The 19,404-nt window shown below is 39.9% G+C and overlaps 1 protein-coding gene across 1 annotated transcript in view; it reads right to left on the bottom strand.

The window, feature by feature from the left end:
* Positions 1–19,404, bottom strand: part of macrod2 (mono-ADP ribosylhydrolase 2) — a 406,707-nt gene that overhangs the window by 227,038 nt on the left and 160,265 nt on the right. The window contains exon 5 of the mRNA XM_085183333.1: positions 13,482–13,598. Coding sequence (XP_085039459.1) covers positions 13,482–13,598 — 117 coding nt within the window. The remainder of the gene's footprint in view (positions 1–13,481; positions 13,599–19,404) is intronic.

The raw sequence follows: 19,404 nt of genomic DNA, 5'->3' as shown, positions 1-19,404 counted from the left end.
AACTGCTGTCAGAGCGCTGCCACCTTGGATTAGCTCTCTGACGTTATTCACTGGCATCTTTTGGTGTGCAGAAAACGGAGGCAGGTGAGCGATCCTTTTACCCAGCTCTGCGCTTTCATAAATCCACACTGAGGGCTCCCAACTGATCCATTGCACTCACTGGTCTCCTGGCCAGAGCGACTGGCTCAAGGTGATCACCATAAAACTGCTTGCCACAGAGCCATTTCTCACTTTGCCTCTTAAAACAATCCAGGAAATGGAAGCAGTGTGATGCAACAGCAACACTTCCTTGAGCCAATATGTGTCATAAAAACTTAAAGTCTACTGTGATCATTTTAAAATGGTTACAAAAGAAATCGTTGATGTATTTGGTTTCTTATTTAATTGATGCAGACATAGAAACTGTTTTGACTAAATTCAGAGTTTTCCCTGGAATGCTGTTAATCTTTATGTGTATAATTTCTTCTCATGAGCTTTTTAAAAAAAACTTTATTATAAGCAATATTTAAAAAAAGAAACAACAGCTTAACGTGGAATTGGGGATAGCTCACATTTATTAATTTATTCAATTGTGAACTTGCAGCATACGTGATTATTTTTCAGTGCTGAGGCCAATTAATTAGAGTATTTCTTAATTATGCCCCCCAAAAATCTTTTAGCACAATGTATGTATAAAAAGTTTGATATTCAAACAGCCTTGGGCCATAAAATCTACACACAAGTATACAAACTTGACTATCCTGGGAACATATTGATTGGGAAAGCACTTAAACCGAGGTAGGAATCCAGCCCATAATGTTATCAAAAAGGAAGTTTTATTTTCCTTTTTTATGGAGTCTCATTTCCGTATTTCTCAAAGCGGTGCCCCTGAAGGAACACACAGGCTCCAGTGTATTGGTCCCCATTAGAGTTTATAGAGACCCATATGTACTTTTATGGGTAGGTTAATGGTTTTTAAAGGGCCACAGCACAGTTCTGGATCCACAGCATTAAACTCACGAATGCCAACCAGGGATATACATACAGGACACGTGATTATATTTAGGAATGAACTTTAGCATATACCGATGTCACCATGCCTGTGTATCTTGAGCAGAGAGATACTGGGATGCACAATGAAGAAAGGAAGGCAAAACCTGTCAACATTTACAATCTTAAAAGCCTAATGAGCGAAGTAACCATAGCAATTTAGTGAAAAGAACATCAAAGACTAGGGAGCAACTATTTAGGCAGGCTGTATTCATGCATAATTAGCTGTGAAAATGGCACTACAGGAGTCTGCTACTCCCTGTTCTTAATTAGTTTTTATCCTTAGTCTTGGATGAGAAGTAAACAAAGCCATCAGATTAAAACTTTGCTTTCTTCTCGTGACAACGACGCTGTCAACGGTGGAGACATGCAGAGTTTTACCCGAAACTGTGCACTGTTGTCCCCCAGGAATGACTGGCAGTGCTCTGTATTGGTCTTGGTGGTGGCATAAGGAAGCCCGAAGCCCCGCTTAACACTACAATGCTGTTGTTGTAGCACAACAGTCAATCTTCAGAACTGAGCATATAAATAAAATTGAATGAAAACAGCTAGCTAGTGGAGCGGAGGGGTTTCAGTGTTTAAAAATATTAACTTCGGGTGTATCATCACATCATGCTCCGGCAGCTTTTTGTGAAAGACCTGGAAGTCTTTTGAGAGTATAAAAAGGCTGATAAATTTCAAATAAAAATATATATTTGAAAGTCAAATTGCGCAGTCTTTTTTTCTTCTGTCATATTTGACTTATTAAAGGCAGCCTGGAATAGACTAACTCCAGACACCATGTGTCATTTCGCAAGTATTCCACATTTATACAGGCTGGGAAATAAACACGCACCACATTTGTTTCTTTCAGTTCCCAAATGCACATCTCAGCTATTTTATCACAAAAGAGTCATTTGACTTAGGGTGAAATATTTTTTTTATATTATCCCTACCTGATTGCAATAAATTGACAATATATGTACACAGATTGGTCATTATTTTAGATTTTAAAGGAACGCTTTATTTGGAGCGGCAGTAATCCACAAAATCCCCTATTCGATGATGCAAGTATGGGAAGTAACAAGAAAGACCCGTTTCATGCATTCCCATGCCAAAAGTAAGTCTTCAAAGAAGAGAGACTAAAGGTAGAGTTTAAAACAAGAAAAACTTTCTAAATGTGTTTTTATTTATTCATTTATTACTTTTATTACCTCCACCAGGGAGGTTGTGTTGCTGCTAGCGTTCACATGACTGCGTGTCATTCTGTAAACACTGTAGCTCGAAAACTTTTGAATGAATTCTGAGTGGGGTCATGTTAACAATCCATTCAAATCGGACTCACTTCATCCAAGATCTTCAAGGTGAGCTCAACAATTTATTGTGATTTATTGAAAATTGACAAAAAACTTAGAAACTATGATTCTTACAACTGTGATGTGTATTGTCAACATATTGAAAGTATCGTATTAAGATTTAAAATAGGTGACATTTGACCTCTGACTTTTCCTTCAAGGCCAAATTCTTAATAATGCTCTTTAGAGCTATTGAAAACAATGTTTTTTACTGCTTAAATGACCAACATATAAGGAATGATATGAGGCGGTGCTACACATCTGATCTGCCCTGTATAGGAATTCTAATATTATCATTGCTAAAGAAATAGTATTAGCTAGAACCATTCCTGCTACTGTGGTATGAAAAAAATAGACTCTACATTAAAACAAAATGCTAAAAAATATAACAGATTTTGGCAGCTGCAACACTTCACCAGTGATGGTTTTCTCTGTATGTGTAAATGTGCCACCGCTGGGTGATGAGCCCTTTGTAACGACAGCCTTCATTAAGCCTGGCTCACTCACGGACAGATGGGAGCTGTGTGTGATAGGACGGCAGTACTGCATTAGAACTGCTGCCACATTCCACTTCAAACCTGACCCTCCACTGGTCCCACTTTATCTGCCACCCACAAGCCCCCTCCCCCTCCTGCCGCCACCAACCCACCCCCTCCTGACGCATCACTGTCATCCTGGGGCTCGGGCACGCCTTGATTTCACCCCCTCCTCCAGAAAACAACCGCTGCCACTACCACCTCCCACCCCCACCCCATCAGTCAAACAACCAGTCTACCACACAGGCTGCAGCTACTCCTGCACCCCATTACTCCAAAGGCCTCTCACCTCCTATTTTCAGCCATTTTTGTGAGAGACCACCGCACTTTCTGACTGCTTGTGTTTACCCGATCAGTCACGACCAGCCCATCACCACCAAACACACAAAGAGACACACACACATACTTCTAGTTTCCCGGTGATGAATGACCGTTGGCCGTCTCACTGACAGCTAGGCAGCTGATGCCACATAATTACAGTATTGCCGTTTAGGCAAAATTACCAAATTACTCCGGTTCTCAAGAGGCCTGGAAGACTGACAGGCCAGCCAACAAAGGAAACCCAAATATCTGAAAGGAGAGCGACACAGAAGAGTATGTGAGACTTCACAGATAGAGTGAATTTAGTTTTATTCTGTTCTTTGAGCTAAAGAGTAAGCTAAAGAGTGAGATGATTAGTGTGGAGAAGCAGTTTTTGTCTCATAAATAATACAAAAAAGGCTTCTCCTTGATATACTATTTTCCTTTTCATACTCAGTTAATTCTATCATTAATTCATCTTGGAAATCTAGAGTGTATAATCACAAACAGCTTAAAATTTAATCCCAGCAACAAGGTCTGCCCATTTTTTCTTTTCTTTTCTTTTTTTTTTTTTTTTTTACAAAGGTTTATTACTTTTTTCAAGGAAAGGTGAGTTTCTCACCTTTCCTTGATTTAATGCCTTCTTTTATTCAGACTAAAGATTGTAATCACTTCAGCCACTATTACAACAAAAAGTTCAGCTTTTATATTTAAAACTACACAACGACCGGCAGGCTGAGCGGCCGAGCTACCAGACAAAAACATTAAAACAATCAAGACTGTCTGAGAAAGTCCATGGCAGACCCCGCCTGGTAAATGGAGTGTGGGTGAAGAGATGAAGTGACATTTATGATGTGAGCGCTAACAGTGCGCAGCAGAGAAGACGTTGACTTAGCACTGTGTGCGTGTGGCTGGGACTGCGATGGCCACCGGGGTTGATTTAAGCCCCGCTAATTTATCTGCTGCAACAAAGGATTTCTTTAATTCCACACTTGAATTCAAAATGAGAAAAAGAAACACCTTGTAGCAGTCTCACCACTTCTGTTTGATGCATTATGAAGAGATAAAGCCATTAGCCATTTCATTTGTGAAAAGGGAGGCCAGGAAATTGCTTACTAACTGCTTTTGCAACAAAATGCCTCTATCTGTTATATTTATACTCTGGCTTCAAACGACTAGGCGGACACTGAATGCCTAAATAATAAGTTTTTTTAAAAAATCCAATCAACCTAACATGTTTTTAACATTCCCAAAATAATCAAGCAAGAAAAAATGACAACAACCTGTTCCTACATAGAGGATTTAACCTTTCAATCACTGCTGATCACACCTGAAGTGAAACCTTGGCCGACAGAGCTACTATATATGATGAAATCTCTCTTGTAAACAGGTTGCATCCAGATTAGCAAATTATGGGCTGTCCGATGGTCCTCCGAATGTGTCAGAATGAGCTATATATGCCACTTACTAAAAGCGGGTACTTTGTTGTGATTTATCTGTGTTTGCTGAGTGGAAAGAGACGAAACAGACGGCCTGGTCTCCCAGATTAAATAGGGCATGGGAAAGATTCTTCATGCTATTACGGAGAAAAATTTATCACAGGCGTGTGATTAGTATTGTTAGCACAGGTGCAGTTACAGTAAACTCCAGAGACTCCCATTTTGTACTGAGAGAAAGCAGAAGATAAAGAAGGAGGTGAAACGAACTAGAGTGCATCTCCCAAAGGTGCTTCGTCTAACTGCGGTCCTGTAAGTTCGACCTGAGCTCGCAGCAATAGCGCCATTTCCACACACTGACGCTGAAACAAACTTTTGAACCCACCATCACAGCGTTTGGTCATTTTGTCCATGTTTTGTGTTGTCGTCCATTTAAAGTGAGCAGTTTTGGACATTAGACCGATTTTTCCACAGAACGGGAAAGAAACAGGATTATCCAAAAAAAAAAGACTTTGTGTGCATTTGATGGTTTAGTTCAATAGGTATTACGTCTAAAGAGTTTTAACTGGAAACTAGAATCAGGCATTTCTTGGGCATTTAAATACTTTACGAAAATAAACCAGAGCAACATGGCAAATATTCATTCTTTAATACATCTCTTGCTATGAGATTTGTTGTAGACGAGAATTACCGAGAGCAGGGATGCCAAACTCATTTTACATCTGGGCAACATTCAGCCCACTTTGACCTTAAGTAGGCCCGATCAGTGAAACTCCCCTTTCTGCCAGTGTAAATAAGTTTAACTACACATTGAAATACTCAGATATCTTTATATATGAAAAAAATAATTCCAAGTTCAACAGTACGTCTCTTTTTCTAGATGATAGAGAAATGCTGATGTGGTGAGCGACTCTTTGGAGTTAAATTATAAAAAACAGACGTGTAAAATTACAGAAAATGTTCTGTAATAATACAACAAATTCTTTGTTAATTCACAGAAAAAAATTTTTAGTAGATAGTGAAAGAGATTTTGGTCATTTAAATGTTTATTTATTACTTTGCAGAGGGAACAGCCATGGGCGATGACTTTATCAGTAGGAAAAGCTGTAAAACGTATAAAAATACGGTTAAAAGTCCAAAATTTATGCCCTCCTTCAGATTTCCAGGTCGCACTGGAGTCTTGGCGCTCTGGACCTTATGTTTGACACAGCTGACCTAGAGTGATTACACGGATAACCTCCCACCTTTTTCAGCTACTGTTACAGTTCAGAAGGCTACAAAATAATAACATAATAATATATATAAATAATCAATTTGTAGACACATAAAATATACATGATTGTATGGACACTTATTTTATAAATATAATGATTTTCTACTTAGCGGTTAAGTCATGGTGGTAAGTGAGACAGATACAGAAATAACATCCTTTAGATCTAGTCGCTCTGTCTGCCAGATGCTGCCAAACTACAATGTCATGTGAAAACAGAAGGGTAGAGAGCTCTGATAGTTTTAAAGATCTTAGATCTTAGTAACACACACTGAGAAGCTAAAACCACAGTATGGTTTCAGCGGACACAGGATGCCAGGAGGCTCGTGTGGTAGCAGTATGAAAAAAAAGACATGAATGAAGTGATGTTGTTCAAGCAAAGCCTGAGTGCGAACTGGAGAACTGCAAAGTCATTGCCGACACAGAGCGTCAGCTGAGTGTGCCAAAAACAGTTAGCATCTAGTTTTAGATAAGAGAGGAATCAAAGGTTTGCCAGGATCTCAGTGCTGCATGGATAAGGTTGTGTCTCCACACTATCAGAGCGGGATGGCTAGAGGCAATACTCCAAAGGCTGAAATCTAAAAACTTACCACTGATAATGTAGAGTGAATACAAACGTCATATGAATCTCAATGATCACTGTTTCTTTTAAAGAGTTTGTGAAATAGCGGACTGAACATATTCTTTGCTCAATGCGACTACAGACGTTTTAGATATGCAAATAAATGAATACAGCACTGTTGCATTCATGTAACAAAGAAGCACAATAAAAACATGTTCACAAATAATTAAAGATTAAAGTCGAAAGAGGCCACTGTTATGACAGAAAGACGATAAAACTAAATCTTGGCCCATCCTTCTTGGATCCAAATATGATTTATTATTTAAAGCATATACTTAGAGCTCAAGGAATAATGGATTCGGGGGGTGGGGGGGAGGCAAAACAATAAACAGTGCAAATGTTTTGAACTGTCAATCTAAAGTAGCCCTAGGGAGAAAAACAAAACTGGGTAAAAGATTTCAGATGAAACTAGAGAATGAAAACATCCAACCTCTATCTAAAAGTTCCTCTGGGACATTAACTTTCTCAAGCAGACCTCTAGTTTGAACCCTAAATACTTTCTAGGTCTACTGTGACAGCTAGGGCTGAAATGTGCAAGTGCTGATTAACCCACGAGGTCTTTGCTAAACGTTATTAGAGTGGACTAGTGGACCAGCATAATAATGATAAGATTCAGACATCTCCATTGTCGAGTTCAGCCGCTGCATATCATCCTACAAACTGTCACACATTTAAATTACCGTAACAGCACCAGATAAATGCAGATTATTACCATTAAGCGAGTTATATTTTACTTAAAGGATTATTCCAATTTAGCTTTTCAAACATTTGCCTGCTGCTTGTGTGCTATATTTATGATTTTTTATAATAATGATGATGATTTTTCATTAAAGGGTAAAACACTAAGTTTGTAACATATACAGTCATGTAAAAGAGTTTTCACAGGTCTCTGTGCAGTCCTGTAAAAATTAAGTACATGCCATGATTCAATAGCTTAGTTTTGCACCACCTTTAGCAGAAATAACTTCAGATCTTTGGGGTTTGCAGGCATTCTTCATGCACAGCTATTTTTGTGGTCTCACCTCAGCATTTGACCTTGACTCTTCTCCTTTTCAGCCATTCAGTTAAAGATTTGCTGGTATGTTGGGATAATTGTCCTGTTGCAAACTTTAGGTGCTAGCTATTACTTATTATTACATATTTAGGTGTTTATTTTGTTGGTTGACGCAGTGACTGCAATGTGCCCAGGTCCTGGAACTATAAAACATGTCCAAATCATCACCCCTCCACCACTGTACTGACAGTTGCTATGAGTGCGTTTGTGCTGTGAGGTTGTTTGTGCTGTTATGCTGTGCTTGTTTTCACCAAATGCGATGCAGTGCATTACGGTCCGACGTCTCCATTCTGTCCAAAGCACATTGTTCCAAAAATCTTGTGTTTTGTTCGGATGCTGATTCAAAACTTAACAAACCAAAGACAGTTATTTTCAGAGTGAAGAGACTATGCTCTGGCAAAAAAGCCAAACTTGTTCAGTCTTTTTCTAACTGTAGTAGCATGTCAGCATTTAACATGCTAAAAGAGGCCTGAGGAGCCTGAGATGCAGCTCCTGTTTTTTTTGCATTGCATTGTCTGACATTACTAGTTTGCTAGGGTGTAGACTCCTGAGATGATTGTGGCATCCGTGTTAACAAACACCTGAATGCTCCACACCAACAAACAGCCAAAGCTTCTATTTTATAGAGGTGCTCCCACTTACTGTTGATCACTTAACCAACTGCATTTGATAAGCAGCACCTGGATGCACCTCTTAATTCCTATGGAGGAAATAAGAGTGCTTAATTTTCAGCAGCCTACACAGAGTCCTGTGTAAACGTTCATGTTCACATGGCTGTAAAAGGCCAATAAAGGCTTTATTTAACAGTGTTGTTCCAGACTACTTGGACCATCTGTAGAACTTGAAGGATTTAAAGAAAAGCTAATAAATGTGTTTAAGTTTTAGCAATAAAGTTGATCTTGATATGACAAAGTTGTAACAGTGACATTAAAAAATGCTGTGCATATGGATATATTTCAAACGAAGCTATAAAATCTTAAGATAGGTACGTCAAGTACAACTTTAACCGAGCAGAGGAGAGCAACTGAAGTAGTGCGTGGTGCACGTTTAAAGTAAATGCTAATGGAATAACTGCACAGTGTTGAAACTCAGCTTCCAGTAGGAAAGTCATAAATATGAGACATAGCTGGTTACACTTGACATTGTATTTTCGTTTGATCATTAATCTGCAGACGGATGAGTAACTTGTCTAACATGAGGTCAAACAGACAATTTCCTTGTCATATTGATGTAATAGACAGTTTTCTTTTGTTGGAGTCTTTCCGCTATGGTAGGTGGGTAATTACTGTCATTGATAAATAATCTTGGGCCAGCCCCACAATAATCAGTCCCACATGTGCCTGGCCTTCTTAAAGGAAAGGCTCATTTGCCACTGGGATTCACAGTCTGAACTGCTTAGAAGGATGTAATGGAGAGCAATTTTCTTGTCTTGAGGGGGGGAAAAAAGGCTGATATGGGATAGGTTAGCCCGGTCATTTTCCATTGCTTCGGCACATCAAATCTCCAAACAAGGACAACTCTGATTTCAGATCTACTTCTTTTCTCCCCGTGGGCACTAAGTAGTTTTCCGGGACACAAGGAAGCATTTTATTGCTTTACCAGTGACTTCGAGTGTTAGGTTTAAATTGTCATTTCTCAATTTCTTACAAAAACAACAAAATTGACCAGTCTAATCTTCTTTTCTTTTTCTACTGAAAAATGATATACCTTGGCTGATATTTTTAAATAACACTTAAGACTCCGCAAATGCTATAATTTCAAGAGAAACAGCCGAGCACATGGCGTGATGAATGGCTTTCTATGCATTGTTGGCAAAGTCATTAAACGACTTCTGGACACAGAATGCGAACCCAAGCCTAAATCCCTGCAAACCTAATTAAAAGCAAAGAAATATACAGTTGGTTCTTCGCATTGTATGTTTAGACTGTCTAATTACATCCAGTGGAATAGATTCCAGAGAGGGGAGTCCCCAAAGAAGGCTGCAATCCTCTAAGAGATTTATATGTTTATAGAAAATTGTGAGAAGCCGACTAATGTTCAGGAAAAACTAGAAAGAGAATGCCCACGGTGGAAATATTGTGCTTTGCCAAGATGTAAACGCTAAATAGTCCATCTGTCTGTGTTCTTCTCACTTTGGAAGAGCCGTGGAGCCACCATCTGCAGATATGCGTCAGCAGAAGCGGTTTTGCATGCAATGAGACACAAAAATTATATTTTGTTTTTGACAATTTAAAAATGAAAACGTTTAATTTATGCTGAAATTACTAAAGCTGCTTTTGGCTGCTCCCTCATTCACAAGGGGTCACCGCAGCACAGCATGTTTGATTTGGCAGAGCTTGTAGGCCGGATGCCCCTCGGGTCGCAACCCCAAAGGATTTATGTCTCCTCCGGGGATTGAACTGGGGATCTTTCACTTGTTGATACAGTATGGAGTTACTACATAGTAAAAATGCTAACAATGTAAAATAAAATATGTGTTCACTTGTTAGTTCAATAACAGGTTGGTTCATATGATATCTGTCTCACAAATTAAATCCAGACACCGCAGTGTTATTTGACAGCTTAAATGTCTTTGCAGCTACAGAAATCAATATGTGGCAAGCAACATGTGCTGTGAACATAACAACAATTTTGGTTGGTTTGGTTTTGAGAGGCAACACAATGAGATATGAACCCTAACTCAGCTCCCACACCTTTGTCTCTAATGCACACATCCAGGAAAAAAGTGTGAGTCCAACCAAAACCTTCGAGTCTGGGTTTTTGAGTTGATCAAATCAGAGTATTTTACTCTGGATCAAGAAAGTGCATCAGTAATTAAAGAAAGCCATCATCAGCGGAGCTCCAAAACCAGGATTCACTATATCAATGAGTAAATAAAGAGCAGAGCCTCCATTTTAATCCAAAGGACTGAAAATTATGAACATGTGTGAGCCATGAAATTTATCTTAAAGAACAGGATGGGCAGGGAGGCTGGAGACTACCGCGGCCGTCACAGGGCAAGAGACGGGATACACCCTGGACAGTCCCTCAATCTATCATAGGGCCAGAGATTGGATTTTTAAATCTAATTACTCAGGTGTAACGTGATAGGGGCAAAACGTGGCAGGAACTGAAGATAAAAATATGGAGAAACAGATAAGACACCGTTTACTTGATATTAGGCACACCCAAATTAAGGTGCGAAGTATAGGTGCGAATTAAGGTATAAGCACGTTAGTTACCTGGTTCAAATGTAGCAGCGGGGAAGGAATCATGGAGTGGCTTTTAAAAAAATCTGTTAGATTTAAATGTGTGTATCCTTAATCTGAAGAGTTTTGTTAAATGTATTTCTAGTGAGTTTTACTAAACCTGGATTTTGGCATGAGGCCCAGATCTGTGCCTAGTTTTGCGTGTGTGTTTTTTTGTGTTCCTATCTGTGTGTTCCTGAAGTTTTTTTTCTGCACCTTTGCTGCTGCTGTTCTTGTTTGTTTTCATGAACTTTCATGGAGTTATTTATTTTATTCAGCTTTGGTTGATAAAAACTGACCTTATGTTTTTGAAAGTAGCCTCTGTGCCTGCATTAGGGTAGTAATGTGCAGTAATGTGATAGGCTGACTCAGTAGGATCAATGGAGAGACACGGTGGACCATCACATTGGGATTTCCCTTCATTTGTCACACGTCTATAATGCATTTCTTGAATTTTCACTCATGCATGTGCTTGCTCTTCCTTTGGCATCTGTATCAAACAACCTTATGTTATTTAAAATCCAGGGATGTTCATGTTCCTCAGTTTGATTTCACCATATAAAGATCAAAATTCAAACTGTATTCTACATTATTTAGACTGACATATATAATTAAGATTTATTATAATTATTATAAATGAAAATAAAAAGAAGCAGCCTATGCTTAGATGTTCTCTAAGGGGGGGAGTTGCTTCTAAGCATGAGACTGACCACAGGGCTTATTTTGCAACAGACACTTCTCTCATCAATGGTGATGATCCATCTGCTACGTTCAGTTCATTATACACATTTAAAAACTCATTTTATCCAGTTTATGTATTCAGCTTTAGCCACAGCAGAGGGCCATTAACATCATATTAACTTTCAATTAATGAAAAATATATTCTGCTATTTCACTGCAAGCGTTTACCCTTTTATTGATACGCCTACATGTGACATCCCTGAATTTAGGGAAATTCAAAAATGAGAAAATTGTCTGCTGTCGTGTTTGTTTACTTTGTTCCGTGGTGAGTGGGTGGACAGACTATTATTTGAGATTTTGTACAGTGAAAAGATGTTGTTTGCAGTCACGGCAGCTTCATAATGTGTGTGGAGGTGGAACAAATAAGTCAGAGACAGAAATTAATACAAAAAAAAAGAAGAATAAAATCCAAAGTGTGGATAGACTTTAGGCTTGTCAGAGCTGAGCTCACAAAGAAGAGTAGAGCAACTGTCAGTCCCCGAGAGCAGACGAGAGACGACGCTATTATGACAGTGATCAGAGCTAGAAGATGATACTGGCTCGGAGTAAAGGTGCTTTAATATAAAATAACATCACATTCAAAAATGAACCGGCTGTTCCTGGTAAAGAACTACACAATCTATAACGAGTTATCAGCGTAGAGAAGGTGTTTTGCCCAGAGATAATTACAATAACAGTACCCAATGGCAGCGTGATTGCTCCCAGGTGACATTGCAGGTTATTAAATTGTCACGGTGCACCCTGTTTTGGATCTGCAGACACTTAAACTTGCTGCCCACAAGACAGACTCGCAGTTTATCTGCTCCATTTGTTTGACATCTTTACGACATACCGTATTAACACAACCTAATTTCATCTGAGCCTCAATGTCTTCTCTTGGCTGTCTCACGGAAATCCTTCAGGGTTAGGTTAGGACTGCTGGGACGTTTGTCTCGACCGAATTACACCAAGTGACATTTCTTCACTCCTGTCATGTTTTCCATTTCAAGTTTGCAAGGAAAGGAGCTTGTGACAAAGTTTGAAAAGTGACACGTGTGTTAAGGACGATTAGGAAAAGAATTTCGTTTGGAAATATCTACGACAAACACGCGTTGGCTTTCTTAACTTGATTAAAAAACATTATGTCCGTTACAGAGGGAAAAGGAAAACTGTGCAGTCCAAATTCTGATCGTTTATTCATTCATCTTCATGATAGCAAGATTTATGTGATCTGTTAACGGAATAAATCAGGGATGAAAAATCAATCAAATTAAGCAACTAATAGCTTCGTTAATGTCTTTGTTTGTGTGCAGACGACACTCTCATCCAGCAGTACAACAAGCACCAATCATATTAATTATCTTCCAAATAACAATTCCCTGTTTATTACAAATGAGCTCTAAAAACTAAGTAATTTGGATTCACAGGTTCTTCTGTTCAACATCAAATGCGTCCCACTCTGTTTTTGGCACTAATGACCTCAGTCATTATATGAGAGCATACAAGCGTGTATATAAGACATGTGGGGCCATGTGTGCTTGTGTTTAGTTTGTAAAAGCGATCATCTTTATCCAAAAATGACAGGAGCAATGGCCTCAGGTTGAAATATAATACACATATACATGTAAATGACAAAATTCTTTAAGTCTAAAAGCAAGCAAAAGACAAAAAAGTATATTTTTTAATCCCTACAAATGATTTTTTTGGCAATATTGCAAAGTAAGAGCAATCTGCCAGCTGGTTCAGAAGCCTTGTGTTTGAAAAGAAATGAGCTATTTTATAAAAACTTTACAGATTAATGCTGGAAAGTGCACTTACCGCTAATTCTTAATGTTCACTGTCAGGTGATGTAGCTCTCAATGGCAACAGTTTTAATTAGAGAATTATTCTGGAAGGCACCTCGGCGCACATTACAAAAACAAACAGAAAAAGCTAATAATTACTGATACTCACATCTTGCAGGGAGATCATAGCCGCAGGTGATCTTGGCTTTGCCGGTTTCACAGCCATTTAGCGAGTGACACTCGTCATACAGACAGGACCCAGCCGCTTTGTGTATGCAGCCATCAACTGAAACAAACAGACATACAAAGAGAGGTAAGGGCCTACCTGAGGAGAAGCATGTAAAACCAGGCACTCGACATATCCCAAGCCAGCTGGGCTAATTAGGAGTTTGCGTGCTTTATCATGAGAAAACAAACAACCAGCAACAAGCTGAAAATTATGTTTATGAGTTTGATTCCGGTTAGTGAATGTCTACGTTTTCAAATCAGCTCCCTGGTGCTCTATCTCCTCTCTATAGGGAGGCTGCGTCTGCCATAGAGTGCTGTGCCTATTGCTGGTAAATATTGACAAGCCTAGGAATGAAATTAGCTGGGCTAGGATCTAATAACGCCTCCGCACACAGTGAAAATGAGACTGTTCTTCCTGTAATCTCTCTCCTCTGTCAACAGCGATATGCAGCCCGATCATTAACTGTATTTTCTGGCCCGTTGTGGAATCCACCCTCTTCTCTGCGGTGAGCCTGCCACGATGTGGATCTGTGTTCTGATTCTGTCATGCTCTCGGTTGATGTGTGTGTCCTGGTTCTACGGAGACCCTTGCCCATCCCCCCACCTATCTAAGGTTTTAATTTTACCAGGTTAAGGCCATGATACATCTGATTGATGGCACGTCTTACAGGAGAAGGCAGAGAGATAGAAATCCGCATTATCCGTCTCTGAAAGCCTGACATCCCCCCAAGAGCATGTTATCAATCACACTGAAACATGATAAAATCCTCTTCAAGTTGTCCTGTAAAAATCCTCACAGGCCATTAGAGGAAAACAGAGGTAGGAGGAAACAGTGGCAGTTGGACAACCACACGTACCCATTTTTTTGGTTGCTCTTCGTTAAGACGAGATCAATGGAGGGGAAAAGCCTCCCAGACTAACTTTATCTATCAAAACTAAAAGAGTTGAGATCAGACAATTAAGAGCCTGCAGGATAACATTAAACATTTTTGTAATATTCAGATTAAAAAAAAATGTGACTAATCACCATCTTCATCTATAATCTAATAATTATTCCTATACAAAGCTAGAAAAAACATCTTAAAAAAAGGCTGGAGATTAGTTATAACCTATCTTCTAAAATCTATTTTGCTTCACATCGTCAACACAGACAAAAGGTCTTTTGATGAGGGATGGTCTTTTTCTCCGCTCCTTTCAATCTCTCAGAGATGAGTCAACAACAACAGCTGGGTGGAAGATTTTCTAGCTCTATCAATCATCTTTAATGGACTGAAGGACAGGCACTTGACAGAGACAAATCCTGATGGCTTTTCAAAAAAGTAACAAGAGTTTGACAGTGATGTGGATATGAGGAGGGATCGCTGTGGTGCCAATGAAAGCTACTTAACACAACAAGAGCAGATGTAGCGCTGGCTGTGGGCTTGGCATTTTTATAATATCCACTGTGCGAACAAGATTGATCACAAATGTCTGGTTGCATCTTTGCAAACATAAATTGTTCAATTCAAATTGGTACACCTATTTAAATGTGCGGTGTGTTAATGTGCATAATATCCAATTAGCCAATCATGTGGCAGCAACTCAATGGATTTAGGCAATTTATGCATGTAGACCTGGTCAAATTGATCAGCTGAAGTTCAAACCGAGCATCAGAATGGGGAAGAAAGATGAGTAAAGCGACTTTGAACGTGGCGTGGTTGTTGATGCCAGATAGGCCACATTATTTCAGAAACTGCTGATCTGCTGGGCTTTTCCCACACAGTCATCTCTAGGGTTTACAGAAAATGATCCAAAAAAAGAGAAAATATCCAGTAAGTAGCAGTTCACTGGGTGAAAATGCCTCGTTGAAGTCAGAGGTCAGAGGAAAATGGACAGACTGCTTCGGGCTGATGGAAAGACATCAGTGACGCAAATAGCCAAGCTATGCAGAAGAAGAACGTGCAATACTCTGCACCTTGAAGCAGATGGCTTGCAGCCGTCACTTACCACTCCTGTCAGCTAAGAACAGGAAACTAAGCTATAATTCACACAGGTTCACCAAAACTGGACAGTAGAAGATTGGAAAAATGTTGCCTGACCTGATGAGTCTCAGTTTCTGTGGTGAAATTCAGATGGTAGGACCAGGATTGCATCCATCTATCCTACCTTATATCACATAGTTCAGGCTGCTGGTGGTGTAATGGTGTGGGACGTATCTCCTTTGTACACTTTGGGTCCTTTAGTATCAACCGAGCATCATTTAAACACCACAGCCTCCCGGAATATTGTTGCAAACTATGTCCATCTATTTATGCTCACAGTGTACCCATCTTCTGATGGCTGCGTCCAACAGGCTAAAGCAAAGTGTCACAAAGCTCAAACAATCTCTAGCCGATTTCTTGAGCATAGTGTACTCAAATAGTGATGGTGAACATAGTGAACTCAGTCCAACAGATGGATGTGATGGAGCGGGAGATTCACATCATGGATGTGCAGCTGAAAAATCTACAGTAAATGTGTAAGGTTATGGAGCAAAATCTCTAAAGAATCTGTGGCACAAAGAATTAAGGCAGTTCTGAAGGCAAATTATCCCTTAAATTAAAAAAACTTGTAGCCTGAAATAAGGAAGGAGACACAGTTTAGCAAATGTCAATATCAATGCTTCCCTTGCACAGGTGAAAAGCAAACTACCATCGTCTAATGGCCATAAGAAGACATCCAGGTTTGGAAAATATTATACTGCCCTCCTCTGTTGTGCAGAGTTCCCGTGGGAGTCCGCCCTCTACAGACACTCCAACTACACTCATCACTACTGAGCATAACCGATCTTTTTACCTACGAGCACCTCAGGAACACGGTGAACAAAAGCACATGGGATTCTGTGTTTTATCTCAGTACCTGAAAAGTCAGATTGCAGATAATAGTTTCTGATTTTATTTCACCGCACCCCCTGTTCATAGTTGCATTAGCTACTTTTTCTGATGTTACTGAATGTGTCGCTGTGCATCGTGCGCCCCTAAAAGCCTGGAAATTTCTTCACAGTGCCTGGAAATACAGAAGGAGATGCTAAACTGATCTGGGTGATTGCCAGAATCTCGAATGGCAAAGCCACAGATTTAATTTACCTGCTTTACTTGAACCACTTCACAGAAATGGATGGAATACAGCAGATGCATTGTGGGTAATATGTGTGTTTATTTCTGTGTCTGAGAAAGAGCTATAGAGAGGAGCAGAGAAGCACAGAAACAGAGAGAGGTTTCAGATGTACTTTGTAATTTGAAATTAAATTGCAGAGTGGAGGCAATCTAAACCTGAATGTGAGTACAGTTTTCTCTGTCCATTATTTAGGCAACTAAAAGCAGATCTGAGTTCCCATAAGTGGAGATATGACCCACATGCAATTTGGCCATCAATTTATTTTCTCATTTAAGTGGGATCTCACCATTATTCCCTGCAGATTTCTATTATGGATGCCTGCAACATTACAAAGGCGGTCTTAGATTTTCATTAACTAAGAATGGCATTAACATTTGTTGGAGAGAAAGGACAAGTCTGTTCACTCTCCGTCACAATAAAACATCAAAGCAACAAGAAAAAACAATGAATTACTTTTTATTTTGATTATCGACGTATTTGAGCATCAGTAAAACATCATTTGTTGTCATATTTTGCAGCTGCGCCATCTAAGCTCAGTGGATTTCAATTCTATAGGTCTAATGAAGTTTTGTCATCAGCCACAGCACCATGTGTTTCAGCAGTCTCAAAAGACTCGTGCACGCCATTATTTCTGTGTCCCTGTTTCATTATCCTTAGATGCAGTAATCATTCAAATGCTAACTCATCATCCTGATGCTGCACCTGCATCACGGCACTAAGAAACGATCAAAGTGACCTCTTTTTATCCCAGCTTTTAGGCTGAATCACATGTCAAGTAGCAGCCCTGAGATGAGCATGTGCTCAGCTCCGTTATGCACAACCAGTGGAGCACAGAGCTATATTTTAACTCCTATTAAGACTTCTTTATAGAGGACATTTCATTTAACTGGTTTAATATTCAGGCGGCAGCATCTGCTTCTATCAACCCCACCACTGGGCTTCCTCGGCCCCCGCTGAAAAATATAACAGTTAATACCTCATCTATCTCTCTCCTCGCAGCCTGCCACTGCTTTAGGCTGGGCCTATGTGGGACAAAACATTTATTCATCTTCTCTGAGTGCCTTGCTCAGAAAAAAGCTTCCCAGAGCAGCCACTCCAGCAGGTCCACACAGCTAATGAAGATAACTTTGAGCAGTGGCTGGACGGCATCTCTCTGAACACATAATGGGAACTAGAAGAGAGCAAGAGACAGAGGGAGAGACATATTGAGAGAGACAAAGGAGACAAGAGTGTGTGCGTATGAGTGTGTGTGTCAGTCTAGAGCAGTTTGAATTAGTTACTCAGCTGTAACCTTGGCTCCTGCCATTGTTGAAGACACCTCTACCTCGTCCTCTCAAGGCTCCGTTCCCACATGCATTAAGAGACTCAGCAAAGCTCTGCTTACTCTCCCTGGGCTTCTCCCAGGCAGCCCGAAAACCAAGGGCTTTCAATCGCTCCCTCAGACACAATGAATACCTGCTCTGCTCTCATTACAATACCCTGCTTTTCAGAAATAGTGTCAGCAGCAATTTTCTCTCCTAATTATTTTCCACTCCTCTGAGGGTTAGGTTCAGGACTGGAGCCAAAGAAGGCAGGCCGGGGTGGGCAGAAAACGGGGGGAGGGTTTCTGTATTTTACCTGGCAGGAAACGGAGAGGTCTGCATATCAGTTCATAATCTAACGGAGATAAATAGTAACTTATATCAAGGTGGATCTAAACTTCAGCCTCTGCCAACTCTATGCGAGGGCAGATCAGGAGATAAGAACCGAAACTTTTGTCAATACTTTTTCCCACACCGAGAGTTGCTGTTTCCACACAAAACCAAGCATATTCCTGAAACCACTGAGCCATATATTGCCTCTCACCTATTTTTTTGTAGTATCCATGGCAACAACATATTTCAACTCTCCTCCTAGCTCTTTTAGAGCTGTACACTGATCAAAGCCCCTCCTTAGTCCTACCTCTGTGATTTACGACACCATTTTCTACTCAACTAATTTCACTGAAGGAGATAATGACATGGATTAGTTGCTAATCAAGTGCCAATCAGAGATCTGGCTGAACTAAATGTCAGGTGGAATATATTCAAGCCATTGTGGTTACTCCCTTGTGATACTGGATTATGTGTCCTAATCACAGCAATTTTGGATGCAACAGGAGCCTGATCTCACTCTGCACTGTAACCAAGTTCCCAGGAAAGGGATAATAATCTCCATTTTACCTGTAATACTCAGGTAAACAAGGGATTTGGGCTAATAGCGTGCCAGGCACATAGTCACCGATGTTACTCTCCAAAGTGATATAAAATACCACAGGCTTACTTGACACTGGCACTGCGATGTAAGCAGGAAGCAGAACGAGTGACGCGACAATCGCAGGTCTTTGTAAGTTAATACTCTTACTGAAGAAAATCTCTGCAAAGACTGGAAGTGTTTTCTCTAAAATAGCTGACCGAACGCAGTATGCTGTAACTACAATTGTATAACCGCTAGCCTTAAAAAAGACAAAATGGATCACAGCTTTATTTGCAACCCTTAGAGGGCATGGTGACTTCACTGTCACTCCTTTTAATCCTACCCCACTCAATTAGGGTGGGCTTAATCTCTCTTGTGACCAGAAAATGAGGGAGAAGCTTCTAACATCTGGTTAACATTATGCATAAGTGTATTCTAATTTAAACCATGTACTTTTTCCTGAAGCTAACAAAGTAATTTGGTATTAAACCTGAGAAGCATGTCAGTGGGTTATT

This window comes from Neolamprologus multifasciatus, chromosome 13, assembly GCF_963576455.1.
Source record: "Neolamprologus multifasciatus chromosome 13, fNeoMul1.2, whole genome shotgun sequence".
Taxonomy (NCBI): Eukaryota; Metazoa; Chordata; class Actinopteri; order Cichliformes; family Cichlidae; genus Neolamprologus; species Neolamprologus multifasciatus.
This window is presented reverse-complemented; position numbering and strand designations above follow the sequence as displayed.